Source organism: Chamaea fasciata, unplaced genomic scaffold (assembly GCF_029207755.1).
Source record: "Chamaea fasciata isolate MVZ Bird 193981 ecotype frontalis unplaced genomic scaffold, bChaFas1.0.hap1 SCAF_5, whole genome shotgun sequence".
Lineage (NCBI taxonomy): Eukaryota > Metazoa > Chordata > Aves > Passeriformes > Sylviidae > Chamaea > Chamaea fasciata.
Window position 1 is genome coordinate 48852970 of NW_027094090.1, and position 21085 is coordinate 48874054.

The 21085-nt window shown below is 45.9% G+C and overlaps 1 protein-coding gene across 1 annotated transcript; it reads left to right on the forward strand.

Annotated features, from left to right (window-relative positions):
- The first annotated feature begins 1588 nt into the window (after window positions 1-1588).
- NFAM1 (NFAT activating protein with ITAM motif 1) lies at window positions 1589-19199 on the forward strand. The gene is given in 8 exon segments (XM_066183573.1): window positions 1589-2529; window positions 2531-2815; window positions 2817-2877; window positions 4936-5274; window positions 6307-6416; window positions 8899-8994; window positions 13529-13615; window positions 16223-19199. Coding segments are annotated over 8 exon segments (1083 nt in total). The 5' UTR covers window positions 1589-2484; the 3' UTR covers window positions 16283-19199.
- Window positions 19200-21085: the final 1886 nt, after the last annotated feature.

Below are 21085 nucleotides of genomic sequence, written 5' to 3' on the forward strand. Positions count from 1 at the left end.
TTGTGGGTGTATATTGGATGCAGCTGTGAACAGGCACTTCTGGTAGGTGCAGCACTTGCCCAAACTTGTTGTTTGTGCCTGAACAATGTGCTTTTCCTCCGTGGGAATGCTGGCCACTACTGTGGGCTTTTTAAAGCGCTTGAGTGAAATTACAGCCAGTTTTCAGCTACAGGGAGAAACTGGCTTGAGTCTATCCCAGTCCTGTATTTAATTTCAGGAAGTGTCAGCATTCGCTGCATCAAAGGAAGGACCAAGCCATACAGATCCTGGCCAGTCAGTGCTGTGGTGAGTTACAACTGGCCAGGCATGTTCCCTCCTCGTCATGCTGCAAGGACCGGCTCACATGCACCAATGTACTGTATAATGCATGAGTGAAGGTCATACGATGACCTATTCCTTCAGAGCTTTTTAATTTGTTTCCTTTGGCACAGGTATCCTGGTCAGTTCCACGTAAGTTTTGGGGCAATCAGTTCACTCCTGCTACAGGCTGGTAATAGCAACTCCCCTGCTTTTCCTCATCTTCCTCCCATTTATGTCTCCAGGGTTAAAACTCAGTTCAGAATCCCCAGACCAAATTGAATTAGAATTTAACATTCAAAGATTTGGGCTTTCTTTAGGCTCTAGGGAGCAGAATGTCATCCTGCCTCGAAGTTAATAGCTGCTGGGTAGTCGTTTCAAAGCTATTTCTTTTCAGTGAGTTCTACCATAGCAAATCCCAGCAGTGAATGTATTTCTGGCCTGGCTGTGCCTTTAATCCCACAGCTGAGTCTTAATGTGTGATCTCTTTTGAAATGCTAGGGGTTTGATTTTTTTGTTTTTGTTTTTGGTTTGGTTTTTTGGTTGGTTTTTTTGTCTGTGTGTGTTGTTTTTTTTTTGTTTGGTTGGTTTTGGTTTTGTTTTAATTCCAGACGGTGATATTTCTTGGACTTGGCATTTTGAGTGGCAACAGGGTTGTTTATAGGAAGAGACAGAAAGGAGGGAAGGATGATGTTGACCTAGCAGCCCTACAAACCTACCACACTTAATCCACTTATCACCCTCAATTCCTGAAGCAGATAAATGCTGATAACAGTTAAAACACATCACTGGCAGGAGCAGCATGTTCTGTCCTCTAGAAATACATCGATACTGGAAATTACAAAGCTGTGTGCTACCATGGGGATGAGCTGAGGAATCTCATATAAGCTGATATACGAGCTGAGGAAGCCCTCACTACTCAGCGAAGTTCTTCCACAGGAAGGTAGTGAGCTTCTGCTTCCTTCTCCCTCCCTGCCCCAACTACCTTGAGATGCCTCTCAGGCCTGAGAAAGGCTTCTGAATACTGTTTGACCCCACAGCCACAGCTGCGTGATCTGTGGCTCCATATCTGAAATACCAAGTGGGCCCCAAGTGTCTTGTTACCGCTTTTTGATTGTCCTTGCTGCTCAGCATTAAGACCTGTGAGGAGTGATTTTCAGCTGAGACCAGCCCCGTGCAGTTCACATCAGCATGTCTTGGGGAGAGGAGTTGGTTTTGGCTAATCTGAGCTAAGCCTTCCCTGGAGGAGTGCAGCTGCTGCACCAGCCTTGCAGAGCCACACAATGCCACTTTCTCCTCTCCCCATCTGTTAAGGCTCTCAGCAGGGTACTGGAGACATCCCTGGGCATCATGTAGCTGCATGCCTTCCCCTGTGTCAAGACCCCTTCCTCCTGGGGACCTATCCTAGACTGAACAGGAGGAAAAATGCTGTAAACCAAAGGCTGTTTACTCTAAACCTCGTTCCTACAAAGTCCAGAGGGATAAAACAACTGATAGTGCTTTTGAATACACAAAGCCTACAGGCTCATCTGCTGCCCTTAGGTCTTTCCCCACATGGCCACCCCCCACCAGTCTCTGCAGCACAGCACCCCACATGAGTGAGCACCCTTGAAGTTGCAGCAAAGTGCTTTCTTGTGGACAGTGCAATTGTCTCCCAAGAAGTGTGAAAGGAGGAAGCTGCCTAAAGAGAAGTGAAGACCTCTCAGCCACTGGAGTTTTTGAGTCAGATGCTGCTCAGCTGTTGCATTGCAGATGTCTTAGCTAAAAACAAGCATTCATTGAAAATCAAAGACTCTTCGTGAGTATAGGTGGCAGGAACCTCCCACAAAACGTGGTTTTTCCTCTTCAAAGGGCTCTTTTTAGATTTGCCTACAATAGATTACTTAAAGCTTGCCTGCATTGCGAAGCTGATTCAGAGCCAGCATGGTGTGGATCTGAAGCAGCCTAGCTGTTCAGGATGAATTCGCTGTCTGGTTGTTGTCGCATTGTGAATGTGAGTGCCATCCTCTGAAGGGACCTAGTGGGGAAGTTGGCTGTGGAGGGCCATTTTGTGGAGTCAGTGGTACAGCAGAGCCATTGCTCTGTACTGACTACTCGTGTGTACTGGTTTTCTGTGTTGAAGGCAAAACAGGTGATCCCACACTTGAGTTTTCATGTCACTGTGGAAGGTGACAAAGTTTGTTTTAAATGCATGCAATACTTTATAGTCATCAGGAAGCAAAGCTGTGTGTGTGTAAAGTGCTTTCCGCCTAGTCTTTGGACACCCGCTGGGAGGTCTATCACCATCATTGTAGTACAGAGAAGTCAGCCCTGCTGTGGGGAGGAGTCTGACCAGAAAGCAGAAGCGCCTGCATCTGCCAGGAACCGCTTGCGAAATGCAGTGTGTGTACATCCCGCCTGTCCCTTTGCAAACAGGAGGGGATCAACCAGCTGCCCTGGTGTGAAAATACCTGACAAGCCCCCATCTCCTTTGCCTTTTGGATCTTCGTGTCTGGTTGCGTTCTTACAGCCTTTGACCCCCTGTCATGATCCCTAATCTAAAAGTCATCTTCCTGTTTCTTTGGTTGCTTCAGTGTGGAGGTAAACAAATATTTTCTTTGTAATTTTTTTTGTTTACTCTCATGTTTTTCATATTAGAGCATTTCCAGCTGCTATCTTTTGCTAATTTCCAGAGAACCCCTCTAGGAATTTGCATGCTGCTGCTATTTCTGTCTTTTAAGCATTTCAAAGCTAAGAGAGTGAATCCTCAAGAAGGGGGAAATGTGGGAGAAGAGTTTGATAACCTAAATAAAATGGCTTGGCTTTTTCCTTGGTATGTCCTTTTCAACCTAGTGGCTTCTGGGATAATACAAGAAATGGATCTCTCCTCTCTTTTCTTACAATAGTTCTTAGCTGTGTCTTATATAGAAACTATATTCATGTATGTTCTGCTACGTAGAGATGAGGAGAAGAATGATGAATGATTTTGTCCCAGAATAAATCGCTTGGGTTATCACTCCCACAGTGTCTGCAGGATTTTGTTACCACCTTTCCATAATATTGTATCTAGTGTACACAGGACTGAGCATGTCCCTGAGGACTGTACTGTATCTCAGTTGCTTTTACAGCCAAGAACCTTTCTCTGGTGGTGTAACTTAAGCTCTTCCTTACTGTCAGGCTGTTGTCCCTGGCTATATGATCTGTAGAGAATTTTCCTTAACATATGGTACTTCCCAACAGTCCTTTCTGGGCAGTAGCTGTGCCCTCTCTCCATTGTTGTCCCCCACCATGAATCCTTAGTGCTCAGCATTCAGCAGTGCTAAGTCTGAGCCTTTTCCAATGCTGGCCCCCGCTGTGCCGAGGTGACACTCCTTTTGTGATGCAGCGTTATGGTGACAGAAAAGCAAGCCTGGCTGTGCTCTGGGACAGCTTTAATACCTTGTTATGAGCCTGTTCATAGATGCAGAACTCCAGGGAATCCCATCAAAAGCATAAATGGAAAAGCCTGCCCATCCCCTACTTTCTCTCTCTACCCTTTTTTCCCTCTTCTCCTTTCATGTCTCTTTAGAAAGAATCCTTCATTTTTGTGAGAAGACTTGGAAGTTTCCAGTTCCCTTTCTCAAAGAGCCTCCTCTTAAGTTGCTTTTCATATGGTGTTATATCAGCTGACAAACAAATAGATCCAGAGACTGCCTGATATTGAACCCAGATGTGGCTGGGAACCAAAGAAGTCCTGTACCCCAGTCTCCTTACTAGCCTGTGGCTCACTCTTAGGTTTTTTTTTTTTCTTTTTATTAAACAAAACAGGGGATGAATTGTGTAGTTTCCCCATCTTATTCGTCCTCTCTTTTAACTTCTGATGACACTGTCTACTGAGTTACAGTGATACATCACTTTAAACTGCCTTGTATGTATTGGGAGGATGCACGTGAAGGGCATGCTTTATTATCTCTACCTAAGATACTGTCATGTATAAATACTTAAGATCTGCAGTCATCTGCAGATAGTTCCCATAGCTAACACTGAGGCTTGTGCTTTGCTCCTGTTTAAGAGCAGCAAAGGTTTGGAGTGATTAAGCTGTGACTCATTTCTCATGGCCCTTGTGCTGGCCCCTGTCCAGAATATGCTATTTCCTTCCTCACTTGCTTTTCAGAAATATACTGTCCCACTGATAACACCTGCTTGTGTACAACACCTTCACTGCTGCAGAGCCACCACCACACAGCCACACATGGATTCCCAAGTGGGGTTTATACCTTGGGAGTGTCAGGAGATGTCCAGCTAGCATTTATCTTGAAAAATCGCTTTCTATTCACCTTCTGTAAATACATTCATACACCACTGCAAAATCAGTTCACTTCCTGCTTCATTTCCTGTCTCTGTGTGCTGGTGTTTTACGGAGGAGCTCACAAGAGAAAAGGGGAAGCCTGTGAATGCAGCAGGCTATCGTGGATCAGACAGCAATTACCCAAGAGATGTGGCAGATCACACAGGGCACGTGCTCTGAATCACTCAGCTGCTGACGAGGGTCAACATTGCATGCTACAGGCATGCTTCCTGGTGTGTGGTTATTTTCACAGTGATCCTGTCTTTGGGGCAGCCATCCTCTCCTCACTGAAAGTGAGGTTAGGTGACTGCTGACAATTATTACCCTTACAGGGGGAAATGTTGATGTACAGCAAAACCCTCCAATCCAGGTTGCCCTGCTCAAGGAAGGAACATCCATCCCCTGCAAAGTCATCTTCCCTTACATGCCGAAATACACTAAATTTTCAATCTGCTATTACTGGATTAATTCACTGGATCAGAAGACATCTATCTATAGTAGGTCGGAAAACGTACCCATTCCTTCTGGAGAAGAGAATAAAACTGCTGCCTTATCTTACGACTACAGAATCATGCCACTTGAAAACACCTCTTCTACTGGCACGTACTACTGCAAGGTCAAATGGAATGATATCGAAAAAATGGGAAAGGGAGTGTTTGTCCTTGTTAGAGGTAAGTGAACAACCAGAAAGGAAGGACAGGAGCTTAAAAATCAGCTGGATCTGGCTCTGAAAACCTGATCTTTGCTCTTCTTTTTCTCTGTCCACACATGCTATGAAGTCAGGTATCAATAATGCTTACTGCCCAATACTAACTGCCATCAGGGTTGAATGCACTTGGCACAGGTAACCTGTGCTGCTGTTCCCAATGCATAGATGGGGACATGAAGAGGCAGTGATTTATATCTGCCCTGCCATAGCCTCTTGGGAGTCAGAATCTATCCAGGGAACCTGGGCACTGGGTCATGCGGTGCTGTTAGGTGCCAGTGTTCAGGAGACAGTGTGGTTTTTCCTTCAGCAGTGTGACAGAGGCAGCTGATAAGGTCAGTCATAAGGGTGCTTGCTGTAATCACATGTGCAGAATCAGCATGCTCAGTTTTAGGGACTCACAAACAGGTTATGGCCTCACCAACATGCCTCCCTCTTTTCCATTTGGTAGGAGTTGTTGGTTGGCCTGTTAATGAGCACACTGGAAAGCAGTGGAAAGCTTGATGCAACGTAAGAGAAAAGTGATAAGGATGTGCATGCTGCTGACTGGCTGGATGTGTATTACTGACCGTTGGGTATGAAGAACTTGTTAATGTAAATGCAAAGACCTGTGATGAAGTAGCTTTGCTATACTGGTCAGAGGACGCCTACAGAACCCATCCTCCCAGTTCATGTGACCTGTGTGCATTCCACCATCTGTCTTTCTGCTCCTATCACAAAAGACCTTTGCCAGCCTCTATCCACCAAATATCTTGTCTCTCATAGTTATGTCACCTCCCTCTGTGAAGAGGAGCTGCTTATACCCTGCATCTTCTACGTGATTCTGCAGCTGCACCCTGCTCTCTGTTCAGAGTATGTTCTGAAGGGTTTATGCATTTCTGCCACCATATGCTGCACTCCTGTATTTTAGTTTTCTCAAGGCTGTTTCCAAGGTTAAAAATACAGCAGGGCTGTAACTTCCACTCACATTGTGAACCTTTTGCCTTCTTTCTTACAGCTACAGGATACATAAATACCTCTTATGGGTGGGAAATCCTTGTTACCCTTACTGTTCTTCTTGCTGTATTGAGCATCACCACAACAGCTCTGCTTCTGTGGAAAAGAAAGGCAAGTAATAACGAAATAAAAAGCAATACCTGACCCATTCTAGGAATTAATTTCATTTGCTTCTAGCTTGGCTGAATTGGAAGTCCCCGTGCTGAAATTTTCCATACTGGGTGTCTGATCCAGTTTATTTTCTTAAGTTCAGTTTTTCTGAGAGAAAAGATTACAGGAAAGACAAAACAAGTAAGTGATTTGCCCATTAAAGAAATTCTGGCAATAATTTTGACTACAGCGTGCTCTGCTTTAGAGCAAGGATTTGACACAGGGCAAAAAGTCACACTAGCAGTGTGCTAGCCCTGAGAATATTAAAGGAGATGTAGCCTTGTGATGGGATTTTGAAAGATTGTAGTTTGTGCATACTCAGTCATGACTTTTGTCAATTTACCAGTTCAGTTGTCTAAAACCCATGTGAAGGGGCCAGTTAGACAAGTAATGTCCTCTGCACCTGAGCAGATCTGTTACAACCCTGATGGCAAGACTTTCCATATTTCTAATCCTCTTTCGAGACAGAGGTTACTCTGTTTCAAGGAGACTGCATCTGCATTCCTGAGCTCGGGCACCATGGAAGAAAAACTCTGCACTGTAATAGGGATGGGGACCAAAGCCTTGGGCATTTGTTTGGCAGAGAAGACATTAGGAGACAGAGTGAGAGGGGAAGGTCAGGACAAGGATCCCAAGGAAGCCTGTGGGAAAATTACAAGTAACTAGGGAGAAAAAAAAAGTAGGAATGAGGATTGGACTATACAATCTCCAGGGACACCTTCCATCAGCAGTGATTCTGTGAGGCTGGAAGAATGAGCCTCAGGGGGGAGACTGGGGCTGGAATCTGGAGTGAGGAAGCACTAGGAGGGTCTTAAGAGTGGATTGACAGAGCCCCTTGGGTGAGCAGACTAGTGTCCCAGGTTGGGACCAGCTGGGTAAGGAAGTGAAATCTAGGAAGCTGAGAGCAAAGGGGATACCAGGAGTGGGGAAGAAAAGATTTGGAGAGTGGGAGAAGAAAAGCCAAAAGCAGAGCTGGAACATCTGGATGAGATGGACCCTGTGGAAAAACCTCTGGAGTCATGATATTGGAATCCCTGTTGTTTGGGGAAAACCTACCTTCTAGTACTGCCACCCTCAGGTGTTCCAATAGCATCATCTGCATTCTTCCAGAGATGTCAAGGCTGGCTTACAAATACCCTTACATCTTTTAGGATGGAATTGGGGATTGTTGTTGTTTTCTAGGTAGAGTACACCTCATAACTCCTTGAAGCTGCTCTCTGCCACCACAACAGCAGACTCACTGCATGCTTTTTTATGTGGAGGCTGTGCTGCGTGTACAGTCCTTTGACTCCAAGGAGCATCAGACTTCAGCACACACAGTCAGAGATCATGAGGTTGAAAACAGAATGGCAGCAGTTGGCAGCCCAGCTAATCTTGTAAGACTTACCTTGCAGGCAGTCTGATGTGGGGGAGGGAGTGTAAGAGGCAAAGGGAGTCGGCTGGAGACAGGCCCCCATCTCGGTTTGCCTAGACAGTGTCTCTGTGGGGATGAGGAGGGGAGGCATTGTCACAACTCACCAATTGGCATCTCTGGGTTTTGAGGTGGGCCACTGAATCTCAGACTTAGGGCCCCTCCTTGGGGTCTGAAGAGATTGTGCAGTCATTACATTTGCCCTCCTGCAGAACACAGCCCATATTTCTCACCGCAGCTTGCTCAGACCTGCTGGGTTAAAAATGTTTATCTTTAAGAGAAGCTATTTAGCATCCTCCTTAGTTACTAATGGACTGGAAAGCAGTTTGTCGTTTTCATGTGATGTGAATATAATCATCCCACTTCTTTCTGAATTAGAACAGAGATACTTAGCAAAGCCTTCTGCCTTTTCTGTCTCTTCTCTTGCTTGCTGAGCAGGGCTAACCCTTCTCTCTGTGTGAATGGAATGTGTTCAAGGAGAACTCATCTGATGCAAGAAACATTTCAGATGAAGGGACCTTCTTCCTTCAACTCTGTGCTGGACTTGTGCATTAATGTATCACTGACTATGTCACCATTAATGATTGTCTGGTGCTCGTCTGTAGACTCTGTGTATTAGGAAAAGCTTCCCTGCCAAATCCCGATAAAAGTAATTGCATTTTGCCTCTCTGAAATTCCTCTCTGCACTGTGACCAGTGCCCTGCTTTACTCCCTGTCCTATAGCATTGTTTCGTGCTGCTCAATACTTACACCCTTCAGCCAGTAAGGTTTTGGTGGTGAAAGTGCTTTATATGTACACAGAGCCCAGTTCTCCTTTCCACTGCTCCAGTGTAAGTCACTGGATTCTACACTTAACCATGTAGTGAGGAAAGTAACCAGCACATGTTGTGCAGACACTGCCAGCACTCTTTCTTGTGGAAGCATTCAGGAGGTGTGCAGACATCTGGCTTTGATATGACATTGGTGTTCATTTTAGCTTTGGGGACATGTGGTTTTCTCCAAATGTGTCATTTGGTGTCTTGTCCTGAGCAGGTATTGTGCCCTAGAAGGAACCAGCCAAATATCCTGAGACTGGAGGTGGAAACACAGCTCCCTTCAGCCAGCCCACCACCACCTCCTGTCTATGACGTGAGTACCAGAAGCACCCTTTATCTCTTCTGTCCACATCATGGTACAGCCCTTCCTTTCCCTGCCGTGGTACAGACAATGCCAATATCATGGTGTGAAACATAAACAATACCTCCATACCAGCCTGGTCTTGGTGACCTTGCCCTGCTTAGCTTCTCTCAGGATTGTGTGTGTCTCCATCCTGGTCCCAGTCTTGGCCTCCCAGTGCCCACGCCCTGCCCCGTGCCCTGCTGAGCAGCACCTTTCCCTCTGCCAGCAGCACAGAACAGCAAGTGTGGGGCCAGGGAGGGTTCCTGGTGGAAGAAGTAGAAGGGTCTCTTAAAAGTTGGGAAGGAAGAGGGACTCTCAGCCCCACTTTGTGCTGCTGAGTGTCACAAGGACACTCTTCACAGCTGGAGACTGATGGCTCAGGAAAGGGACAGAGACATGATCCCCTGAACAACCCCCAGCTGTTTTGAGTTTCTGCTATGGCACCTTCACTGGTGCCAGTGTCACAGACCACTGCACTCCTGAGGCAGGCACACTATCTAGCAGGGGGAAATGGGCAAGGAGAAAGTAAAGGGAGTTTCTTTTTTTAAGCATTTCCTTTTTCAGTGTATAGTATCTCCTTTTCCATTTCCCAAACTTAGGAATTCTATCTGCTCCCACTCCTCAAGCCCAGTAGCCACAGTGTCATAGGTAGTAGCATTGAAGTGGCTCCCCTGAAATGTCAGGCCTAGACCTCAGCTACCTCAAGTAACCATGACTCCTAATCCCATTTACAACCTGTCCAGCTCCATTTTAAATTGATTCCTTTTTCTCCTTTTACTCCCATGGGATGGCTGCTCCAATAAGAAGGGAAGGGAAGGTTTTTGGGTTTTTTTCATGTGATCTGTAGGACCAGCGAGGAGGATCAAAATGAAAGTGAGTGGAGAAGGATGTTGCCTGGATATTAGGAAACCTTTCTGTCTGTGAGATCTATAAGGGCTAGAAAAATCTCTCCAAGGAAAACCTGTGAGCTCTGCTGCATTAATCATTTAAACTAAGCAAAGCAAAGCTCTGGAAAATGTACCACAGAGAGGAGCAAGGCTCTGCCAGGGAGGCAGGAGACCTGACTGGGGGCAGATACCTACAAGAGGATGGGCCTGCCTCTTCTCATTCTCACTTGCGGGGGGGCAACATTTTGTGGCCCTTTAATATTTGGAGTAGCAGTTTAAAAGAGAACACTATGTATTGTATATGATATGTTTATTCTGGGCAAAAGGCAATGCTTTGGGTAAAGGAGGTTACAGGTTATAAACCTTTTCATTTGTATCAAGTAATTTCTTTTTAATTCAGGCTTATAAAAATCCAAATGGGTAGTTTCGTGCTGAAGTAGATGATTTCTGCAAGGAGACAAAAAAAAAATCGAATTCATTTCTTGCTCAGTCGGCCTCGTCATGCATCCTTAGCTCCATCTTAATTACATGTTTCATCATGTTATTCTGTTCAGGCTTCAGTAAGGCTAATATAGCAAGCCAGCGAAGTCGGCCTTAAGCACAGGCAATGCCAGGAACTGGCTGGGCCCTTGTGCTTGCAGGAGCCCTATGGACCTGGCCCAAGCAGCCTTCCTGTGAAGCCTGTTAACCACACACCAGCTGTGCAGGGCTCCTGGCCAGCCTGGTATGCAGGGCAGGTGGCTTGGCCTTCTTTGGCAGGGCTGCAAGCAGTCTGGGACCATCTCCTGCATGCTGGGGAGTATAAGTCTGTCTACAGGAGTTTCCTCTGTTGTTGAGCAACTGCTGCAGTGGAGGGGCTTGAAGCAGCAGCTCCCGCTCCAGACAAGGCACAGGCTAAGAGCAGAAGGCTGTGATGTGGAGAGCAGTGAGCACAGCCCTGCAAGCCATAATGGGCAGGGGAGGAGAGAGGGTGAGAGCCCTGGGATGGAAACCTGCATTGGATAGGCCCTCAGGACAGGTGAAGGGAACAGAAAGTTGACAAACCAGATTTCCTTTGAATGATAACTCTGGTGCCCCACATCTAAATTTTGTTGGGGCTCTGTATGATGTAAACTCAGCCCTGCAAACTGTGTTTGAAACTAGGTGAGTTGTGAAAATCTATTGGTGGGTGTTGAAATCAGTGCTTAATGGGAGCATGGGAAAGGAAAAAAATCTGTGATCAGCATTGGGGTAATCTAAGGCAAGGAAAAAAAGGTAGGACAAGTGAGAAGTAACTCCCAATGATGAGATAAAGAAGGAGGTCAGAGATCAGGGGCTGGACAGGAGGCTAGCACGTGCCAGCTGTGCTATCTGAGTGGGGAAGCAAGCGGTTGGAGTCTGGAGGAAAGTGAGAGCAGGGAAACACAGTTTCCTTGCAGGTCTGGAGTTGGGAGCAGAAGCAAGAGGAGGCAGGACTGGACATCAAAGTAACAGATGCTGTTGGAACTGGTTCATTAAATGCTCTGTGTTATCCCACATGGTAGCAAGTCTTATCCCTGGTGTGGGAAGGGTCCTAACAACACCTTCTGCAAAGCTGTCCTGCTGGACATTCCTGAGAGCAAATACCTTCCCCAGTGGCTCTTTCAGGTGCCGCTATTTACTTTGTAGTCCCTGGGGGTGGCTGTATGCAGTGAAAAGCATACAACGTAGCAAAAAGCCTGGTAATAAGGGGGCAGCTGAGGGCCCACTTTGTTCTCTCTGTACTACCTTCCTTGACCTCTCTGTCCTCCTGCAGCCATAGAGTAGCTCTACCTCACTGCGCTGCCCAGAACCAAACCTGTATATCCTCTGACTAGCTGCTTAGTTAATCAGCAGTTTGGAAAGAACAATTTGAGGGACTTGTTTTATCTGCTTTACACTTCAAACAAGCTTTTTTGAGCAGCAAACAGAACTCCTGCAGTGCAGGTGTAGTCAGGTTCCAGAGCACAGGAGCTTTTTCAGGTGTGAGGGAGACAGGAGGCTGCTCAGGGCTAGGAAGGCATCTGTCAGCAGGGAGGAGAGTGGCTTGTGTGCCTCCACTGTGACAGTAACAGGTGATCAGTGACCAGGTAAAAGTAATTAACTTGTAAATGGTGGTTGGAGACACCAGCTCTTCAACTGACCAGAAAAGTACCAGCATTGTTAACAGCCTCCATGGGATAGAAGGCATGTGGAGGGAGGGGGATCTTTTTTGGAGGTTAAACACCTTGCTTGCAAGTGGCTTCAGTCTGGAGTAGAGAAAGAGGCTATCAAGGGGACATGGAGCCAGGCTTCTGGAAGCTCAGCACACAAGACAAGATCCTCACTGTAAGCACCACAAAGAGAATTGAAAATGAGTGTGGAGAAATAGAATTTTCTGTGTGCGCATGTGCATGTGCGAATGATGGGGGTGTCTGAGTAAGCAAAGCAGGTTTTGGGAGCAGGAAGCAGACAGGTGAAATAATTTGACTGTTTCCAGAGTAGCAGTGGGAATGTGAGAGCCATGTGGTACCCCATTCACTGTGGTCAACTCATGTCTAAGTGCCTGTTTATTCCAAGGCCCACTCCCCAATGCTGCTTTTCTATCCTTTGGTCCTGTTTAAAGCACTGTCCTGCTGGCCATGATCCTTAAAGATGCTGAGTGTTTGCAACGTCACATGAAATGATGAGAGTTCAAGTGATTGGCAGCTCCCAATGAAACCTCCATGTTTTGCTCATCCTTCTACTGCATTACAGGGCACCTCACTCTCTCCACTAATGCCATCTGCCCCTCATGCAGCCCGAGCTCCTCCCATCTTCCTGTTGCCAGAGAAACAGCCACCTTGGCCACCTGCTGTCATCCTTGAAACACACATGGAAAAGTCCTCGTGATTGTTATGTTTGATCCTTCAGGCAGATCTGGAATAACACTCAAACTGACATGCATCTCCTGTGACATGATTACCTGGGGAACAACGGGTGCATATGCATGCAGGGCATGTGTGTGTTTCTCTGTGTAGCTGAGTGGGACCATGGTGATTTTTGAGGACCTGGGAGCAGATGGATTTTTTAATTATTCTTTCCTCACTCAAAGAAGAAAGGAGAGTTCTGGCTTGGGGGAAAAAAAAAACAAACCCAACAGACAATAAACAGAAATTGCATTCATTTTTGACAGCCTCTGTGCTTCAGGACCCCCAGCCTCTCCTGTTTTCTCACCTTTGTGTCCCCAGAATAATCATGAACAAGAGTTTGTGGTTGTCAGGCACCTAAACAGTCTTAGGTGATGCAGAGCGCTGCCTCTTACCTGTGGTCCTCCCCAGTGGACAACTTTGCCTTCTGGGAAAATTTTGGAGCAGAGGGAGGCAGGGGCATTGACATTCTTCTCCACTGCCTTAAACAGGGTAGGTAACATCAAAGCCTGTCTCTGTAAGCCTGACAAAAAGAAGATGCTGCAGCTGCACTTTTGGGGAAAAGGCTTTTCTGTTTGCCCAAGTTAAGGTCGTGAACTTCAAAATTTTGGAGATGGCAGGGGTCCCTAAAAAATACCAGGCATGAGATGGGGAACAATCCAGTGGCTAATTAGTTATCTTAAACCTAAGTATTTTATTTGACCCCTACTTTCTTCTCTCTTCTCTGTGCAGAGCCTGGATGTGCAGCAAGTTGATATCTATTCTAGCCTTGACAACAACACAAACAACCCATCACACAAAAAGAATCCTCCAGGGAAGGTAAGGGCCAGGGCTGTGTTCTTGGAAAGCTCCCATATGCACTGGGCACCTGGGGAAAGAAACCCCACACAATCCTATGACCTAGTAGGCAGTAAATGTGTCTCCAGTCCCCCCAAAAGGGGAAAGCAGATGTGGCATGCACTCACCAGCTGGGCTGCACATGTAGCCTATCTTCCCTCTTCCAGCAGAACCCTGGCTCCTGCAGCTCTACCAGTTCTGGCACTCACAGTTTTGTGCAGATGCGTTGCTGTATGACGTGTGCTGAAAGGCACTGAGGGGTTTGGCATCACTGTTCCCTCTGAACAAGACGGGCATTCATGAAGAGTTGGGCAGGTGCTGGTCCTGTTATTGCCCTTTCCAGATTATTTGGGCAGCTGAGACATCCTCTGAGGAGCTGAAGGAATCTGTGCACCAGCAGCAGACCCCGAACACAACTTTTCTCTCACCAGCATTAAGCACCTGAGAGCCATTTCATGGTAGCAGAAGTTAAGATGGTTTGAGCAGAGACTGAGCTTATACAATCTCTACTGTCAGCTCTGGTGCTCAGGAAAAGGCAGTGTGGGTATATTTTGGACTTGGATCTTCTTGTTGGGCTGAGAATTATGAGTGAGAGACAAGGAACTAAATTTACTCATAGTGAAAATAGAGGCAGGTGGAAATTAGGTCTGGGGGCCAGATGAAGCAGATCAGAGGCCCCACAGCCTTCTACCCTGCCTTTGGCAAGCATCAGCTGTTTCATATGGACAAACTTTGCATCAGGCACACCAGGGAACATTTTGTTCCTGTCCTCAGAACCTAATTTTTATTTTCTTCTCCAGGCCTCTTATCTGCTTAAAAAATATATCCTCTTCCAATGCCGGAAAATGTTCCTGGAAAACATCTGCTGCTTTCTCCCATTTATGTTCTGTTGGGGAGAGTTCCCCTGGTTGCACCAGCCCTCTCTTTCATTGAGGACAGTATTTTCCAGTGTCCAAGACATTTTCACAACTCCCACCTTTTAGGAAAAGGTGATCTAAAATCAAGTAACCCCCTTTGTGTCAGAGATGCTTGTTATGTGGTCTGGTCCCATGGCCACTGGCCTCCTGCAGTTACTGCTGTGACACCACCACAGTGGTGGTAGCAAAAGCAGTGACGGGTTCTTGGTTATTGAGGGGAAGGATGGGCTGTTCTATATAGGCTTGTCTTACATGATGCACTGGAAAAGACAGCATCCCTGCATTGGTGTTTTGCTGCATTTTGAATCATTTGGATAGGGTTCCTCTTTCTGATCCTGTTTATTCTTCTGTATACCTTTACCAGCTGCCCCCTCTGAAATGACTCAGTCTGGATGGTAAGATGAACTTTGTGGGGGGTTTTTCCCTACCAGGGAGCTGTCTGGGCTGTGCTGAGTTACTCGTGTGTGGCCCACACCGTTCAACCACTGTTTGGATGGACAGAGGGTCTGTAAAACAGAGCAGCAACAAAGCAACAGCAGACGAGCATCTGTGTGTGAGTGGGTCTGCTGCTGGCAGTGTCAACCAGAGTGGGGTAAAGGCCAAAGCAGAGATGGGAGAAAGAGAGGAGAAGAAAGCAGAGAGGGGATGGGATGAACTCTCACACTGAGAGCAGACAACTCCAAGTGTTCTTGTGGTGGTCTGGAGGAAGCGAAGCGTGAGTGGCAGGGTCCCGTGAACTCAGCATTGGAGAGTTTGCAGTATCCACTATGGCTGCAAGCACCTTGATTAGCTTCCCTCAGCCATCCTGGGCTGTGACCACTTGAGACACTTGTCCTCCAGCTGTCTTTGCCAGAATATAAGAGGGTGTTTTCTGTAAGAGTGAGACTTGCGGGTCAGTGGGTTTAGCCTGTGAGTGGGAGCTGAGATTGCTGAACAGTGTCTGACTGCTTCAGAGGGTCCAGCCCAACTCTTGCTGCGGGATGCTGCACGGTTGAGGGGGAGTTGTAAAGGGAAGCAGGGCAGAAAGCCTCTGAAAAGAGCATTTACATGCTGTCACTCTGGACCACTGGCCAGTTTGGATAGCAAGGGGTTAATCCTACATGCTTTGGAGGTGCCTCCACTCAGCATTTTTGTAGTGTTTCCCTTTGGTGGTGGCAGCAGAGAAAATGCTGGTGTGGGGCTTAGTTCAGCCGGTGGCATTTTAGCTACTTGCTGTGTAACCTTGCTTACAGCAGGCCTGTGCCACACAGCACTTAAAATATCAGTCTGTCAGCGCCTTGTCTACACAAGGAACGGTCATGAGGAATAGACTCAACTGTTGAAGAAACAGGATTGAGGAGGTCAGGGAATTCCTCCTTCACAGAATCCAAAGTGATTTATTTTCTTACTGAGTCCAATTTTCCCTCCCCCCCCCCCCCCCCCCCCCCCCCCCCGTCTGACAGGTTTTTTGGGGAAGAGTGACTAGTAAAGGAGACATCTTTATCCCTTGGGCTGGATTAGTCACGTTGATCTCTGGTGGAGCAGCATTTCTCACTGTAGTGGCTTCTGTTTCATCAGATCACTTACAGCCATTTCTAACAGAACAAATGTCAGTGTCTGCTTATGAAGAATTAATTTGTCATCTTTTGAATAATTTTCCTGTTTCTCTTTTCTCATTTTCGTCATTCTGCAGATTCCTAGGAAGCAGGAGACCCTAGAAGAATCCTCTAATACATTGTATGAGAATATCTAACAGGGAAGATATCTGACCCTATGTGGACCAGACATCTTCCTGTATGGCAGAGCTACTCTTACATCGCAGATGAGATGCAGATGCATGCAGAGATCCACAGTGACTTCAGAGCACAACCACGAGGGAATTCTGAACCCCTGGCCCCTTCTAAACTGCCCTTCATTAACAACAGAATGTATCTGTTAAAATCCCTCGGGGCTTAGTCTGCATTGATGCAGCAAAGCTATTTTGCAGCAAAACTGTTTGATGCAAAAGAAAAGCTGCTTTTGTCAAGCACTTATCTTGGGAATGGGCAATATGCAAAGGTTTCTCTCACCTGCCCCGGCTGAAATACTTAACTCTCGATCCTCTGCAAGTGGCAGGACAATACAGAGACTTCCCTGCTTGCTGGCTTGATGTTCCGATCCTGGCCTGCAGCCGCCCATCTGATCCTGTGCTTGTGGCTTTGCCGAAATGGCCATCAGGAGTTCGTGCATAGTTTAACCAGATCCAAGCATCCACCTGCCCATTTTCCCTTTCTCAGGAACCCCACAGCAAACATGCTTTCTCATAATCTGCTAATCCCATCAAGTAGTCACAGATGCCTGCTGCGACCTTACTCGGGCGACTCAAATCAGTGCCTCCAAGAAAATGCTTCCCCTTCAGCAATATCAGCAGTACACAGTGAGGACTGGATGCACTGACAGAGATAAAGGCAGAGAAAAGGAACACATAGAAAATATCCTTTCCTGACAACGTGTGTCAGTGACAGTGCCCATTCCAGAACAAGAAAGAGGAACAAGGAGGTGGGAACATGAGAAAACTCCCTTGCTGGGGCTGCATAAACCATGCAGGTCTGGGGCCAGGTTTCAGCCTGCAGAGGTCCAAGTGGAGCTCCGCAGTTTCTTTTTCTTCTTGGACATTGTTATCCCTTGGGATTTTGAGGCTCAGTGGGATCAGGCATGGTACCTCTGCCCCACCAAAATCAATAGGTTTGCCTTTGTTTCAGGTAGCTGCTGTAGAGTATAAAGCTCCTTTACTCTCCGACCATACATTATTGGCCAGGGAGACAACTTCTGAAACTTAGAATGACTGGAGGAAGGAGGAGGAAGGCTATAGAAATGAATTTGCTATCCAAGTTCTTTCTTTCCTGTCATCTGGAACTGGCCTACCATTTCTGCTGATGCGTATTCTGGTTCGATAGGGAAGAAGTTACATTAAATATCTCTATGACATGATCAAACCAGCAGATCAAAAAGCTGAGGCTGTTTTATCTTGTATTAAAAAACAACAACAACAACAAAATAACAACCAAACAAAACCAACCCAAAATAAGAATATGCAGCATAATTTGAGAGGAATTGTAGAAACCTCTTTAAAGAAGAAGATCAAATTAAAATTGAGCTCCAGGATAATAGGACCCTCTCTGGTTGAAGATAATGTTGCTATGTATCAGAGATAGAGGCTATGGAAAATGTCTCCAGGGCCTCCAAACTTCCTATACTATGTTTAAAGAGATAATCCACTTATTGTTTTGCTCTTTTTATTAGAAAAGATTTCTAACATGCAATTTGGACTTTCTTTAACCACAGAAAAAGGCTTTTTCTATTCTCAGTACTGAGGAATTCATTTCAGAAAAGGCAATGAATGGATGGACAGCATGGCTTATTAGACCCATTTATAATTTAAGTGATCACAACAATTATAAATATTTTTGAAGTAAAAAGTTTTAGATTTTACTAATATGACCAGGAAATATTTGTGTTCACAGAAGAATTTACAGAGGATTGTACAGCTATAACAATTTCTTTCCTTAATGAATTTGAAGAAATTATGAGATGAATTATAAATATGTTGCAGTATGGCAATAAAATATTCAGCAGATGCTGGTGGATTAGATGAAAAGTAAAAACTTTCAAAATAATGATGCTTAGGTTTTGTGTTTTGTTTTTCAAATTTTATAAATGCTAAAAATACTGGATGCTACTGGAAATATCCTGGCAAGGATCTCTCTTTGCAGTGAGTTGATTTGTCTTGTGTTTCTGTTACCTTTTTAAGTAGCATGTTTCTTACACTTCTGCCTGAACAATTCTATATATTAAAAAGCTGAAGCTGTTTAAAATAAAACATGAGAGAAAGAACAGTATTTAGAATGGAAAATGCTGTTCTAGAACAGTCAGTGCTAAAGTGCTGGCAGAATCACACGAGGTTCTGATCAATTAAGTAAAATAGTAAAAATTTCTATGGAACACTGGCACATGTGGGGATTTGGGCTGTGTGCCAAACTGTCAAAATCGGGGTGGGGTCACTGTTTGGGTTGGCCCTGTGAGGAAGGCTAAAAGGCTGCTGCATGAGAAAAAGGGAGTTTAAAGCTATGAAGCCACAATCAAAGATCACTTCTTTAGCATCATGCACCATGGGCAGCCACAGCAGCAACAGTGTGTGTGAGAGAAGAGCATAAAGCAGAAGGCTGTGAGAGCAGGGATGTTTTTAAATGGTGTGGAGTTTTCCAAGGTGGTATGAGGAAATGCCTGAAGGCACAAGTAGGAGAGACTACCAAATATAATTTATGTGATATTGGTATAGCTACTTTGTAGCAGAGATTTGTTCCAAGAAAAGGCAGTCATTCAATCTTTTTGTTGTCATTTGGTCTTTTTGTCTTACCTGGCTCTGTGACCCATGAGAATAGGTGCAAAAAATGAGTGCTACTAGCAGGAGGAAACGTGTTCATTTCTAAGTGTTAGGCAATTGGAAAAAAAAAAAAAAAAAGGAAATTATGGATCAGTTTTCCCAGCTCCACAAATGTGAGAAGCAGTGACTGGCTTATTGTGTTCACCCTATACATTTTGCTTTAAACTGAATGCTGAGAACGGATTCTTCTTAAAAACTGTGTCTCTAAGGGCCTCAGCTCCACTTGCTTCCCCCAGCATGGTGCTGTTATGCACAGAGCAGGCTCCGTGGTTATAGTGGTATAACCTTTGATTCCTAGGTGTTGAATTACCCTTTTCTATTGTCAGGATTTCAGGGAAGTGGAGACCTGTTATCAAAGTAAGCAGTGGTGTGAGGTGGAAACGCACTGCCTGCCTTCTTGTAAAGGAGGTGCTGTTTTAGGACTAGGATCCTTTTCCCTCTTCACCAGACATGAGCCTTTGGTTCTGAGAGTGCATTGCTACAAAGGGGGTTGTTGACACTGAGGTCATCTATTCCCTTTAAATGGACTCCTTCATAATGCTTTTCAGCAGATCCTCATTTGAGAAGGTAAAAACCAGGTTTGTTGATTTGATCTTTTTCTGCAGAGGACAAGCTCTTGCATGGGTACTATTTTGTCATACAAAACAGTGCAAACTATACTTTGCCTTTATCTGCAGACAAGACCTTACTGTGGTGGATAACGCCAGTGAAATGCATGTCCAAAGTGCTCTCCTTCATCACTTCTGTCTTCTCTTCTTTGGCCTTCTCCGGAGTGTCTCTACTGCAAATCATCTCTAAATACCCAGGTAGAGCTGGTTCTTTATCAAGGGAAGTGCTTGACTGAACAGCACCCCCAAAAAATGGTTACTATGGCTCTGGTTTGCACTGCTGTCCTACCCAGCAGTGCCATAGAGGTGTGCGAGCCGGGGCCAAGGGCAGGGGTCTCTTGTTCCAGCTGGGCTGTCTCTTGGAAAGTCTTGGCCTTCTTTGAGCCCTTGACCATGTGATTGTGACCCCACGAGACAAGGATTTAGGGAAGGCAGTGAGTGAAGCCACCAGATGGTGCCCTAGGTCCTCTCTGCTCTCTTTCCTGTCCCGTATGTCCACACGCCCCCGCCAGCTTCCCTGGTAACCCCCAGACCACGGACTCCCCGGGGGTGGGCAGCTACAGCCATGCCAAACATCCCCAGCCATGACTGTCTTCTACCCCTGGGCTGGTGACTCTGACACTCCTCGAGGCTCTGTGCCGTGGCCCAGGTGTCACCAGCACCTGTGAAGAGATGGGGACAGGACAGGTTCCCCTCTTTTGCGTCCATGATGTCTGGAGCAATTGCTTCATCAGATATGGATGTCTTGGCACAGGACTACCCATGCAAGGGAGAGTGGCTGCTGACACCATCACTGGGTCAGAGTGGCATCTGAAACGCAAAATTAGTCAGCTGTTTGGGGCTGCTTGGAATTGCCACCACTTTCTTTCACCATTTGGAAATGGCATCTTATCTTGGGTTTGGGAAGATTTACTGTGTGTCTGTGGTGAAAAAAATCCTTTGCACCATATGCTGCTTCTCTTCTTTACTATGTCAGGAGACTGATGAAGGCTCAGATACTGCTCTTTCGTGTTTTGGGATTCTGTGGTGGTCAAGATTTGCAATGCACAGTGAATTATCATTGAGAGTTTATAAAGGAAAACAGAGCAGCTCAGAGAGCACCAGTGATCTCCAAGAGAAGAATGTGAACCTTCAGTGTGTCCTCTTGCCTGATTCTCGGACAAGCCAGGCTCTACTTACTGTGAGAGATGAAATGTTTTTCTTTCTTAATATTAAAGTAGAAATGCAGATTACTATTAGTAAATAGTATGTCACTAGGTCCTTCACTATTAATAACGAGGCCTGTAAACTGCTGGAATGTGTTGTGAGCTGTGAATCTTCAATGTTCACAGCATCTGTGCATCACAGAGCTGCCACTATGCAGCTGCCTAAGGACAAAGTGTGATGGTGCCCTGACAATACCAGGCAGGTTCCTATGGGAAGTGACACAGAGGAGATGCTGCTTCTGGGGGAAGAACTGTTTCAGCAGGAGGGGTGGGCTCCAGTTCCAGGAGGAAAACTTTCTCACTAGCTGATGAACCTCTCT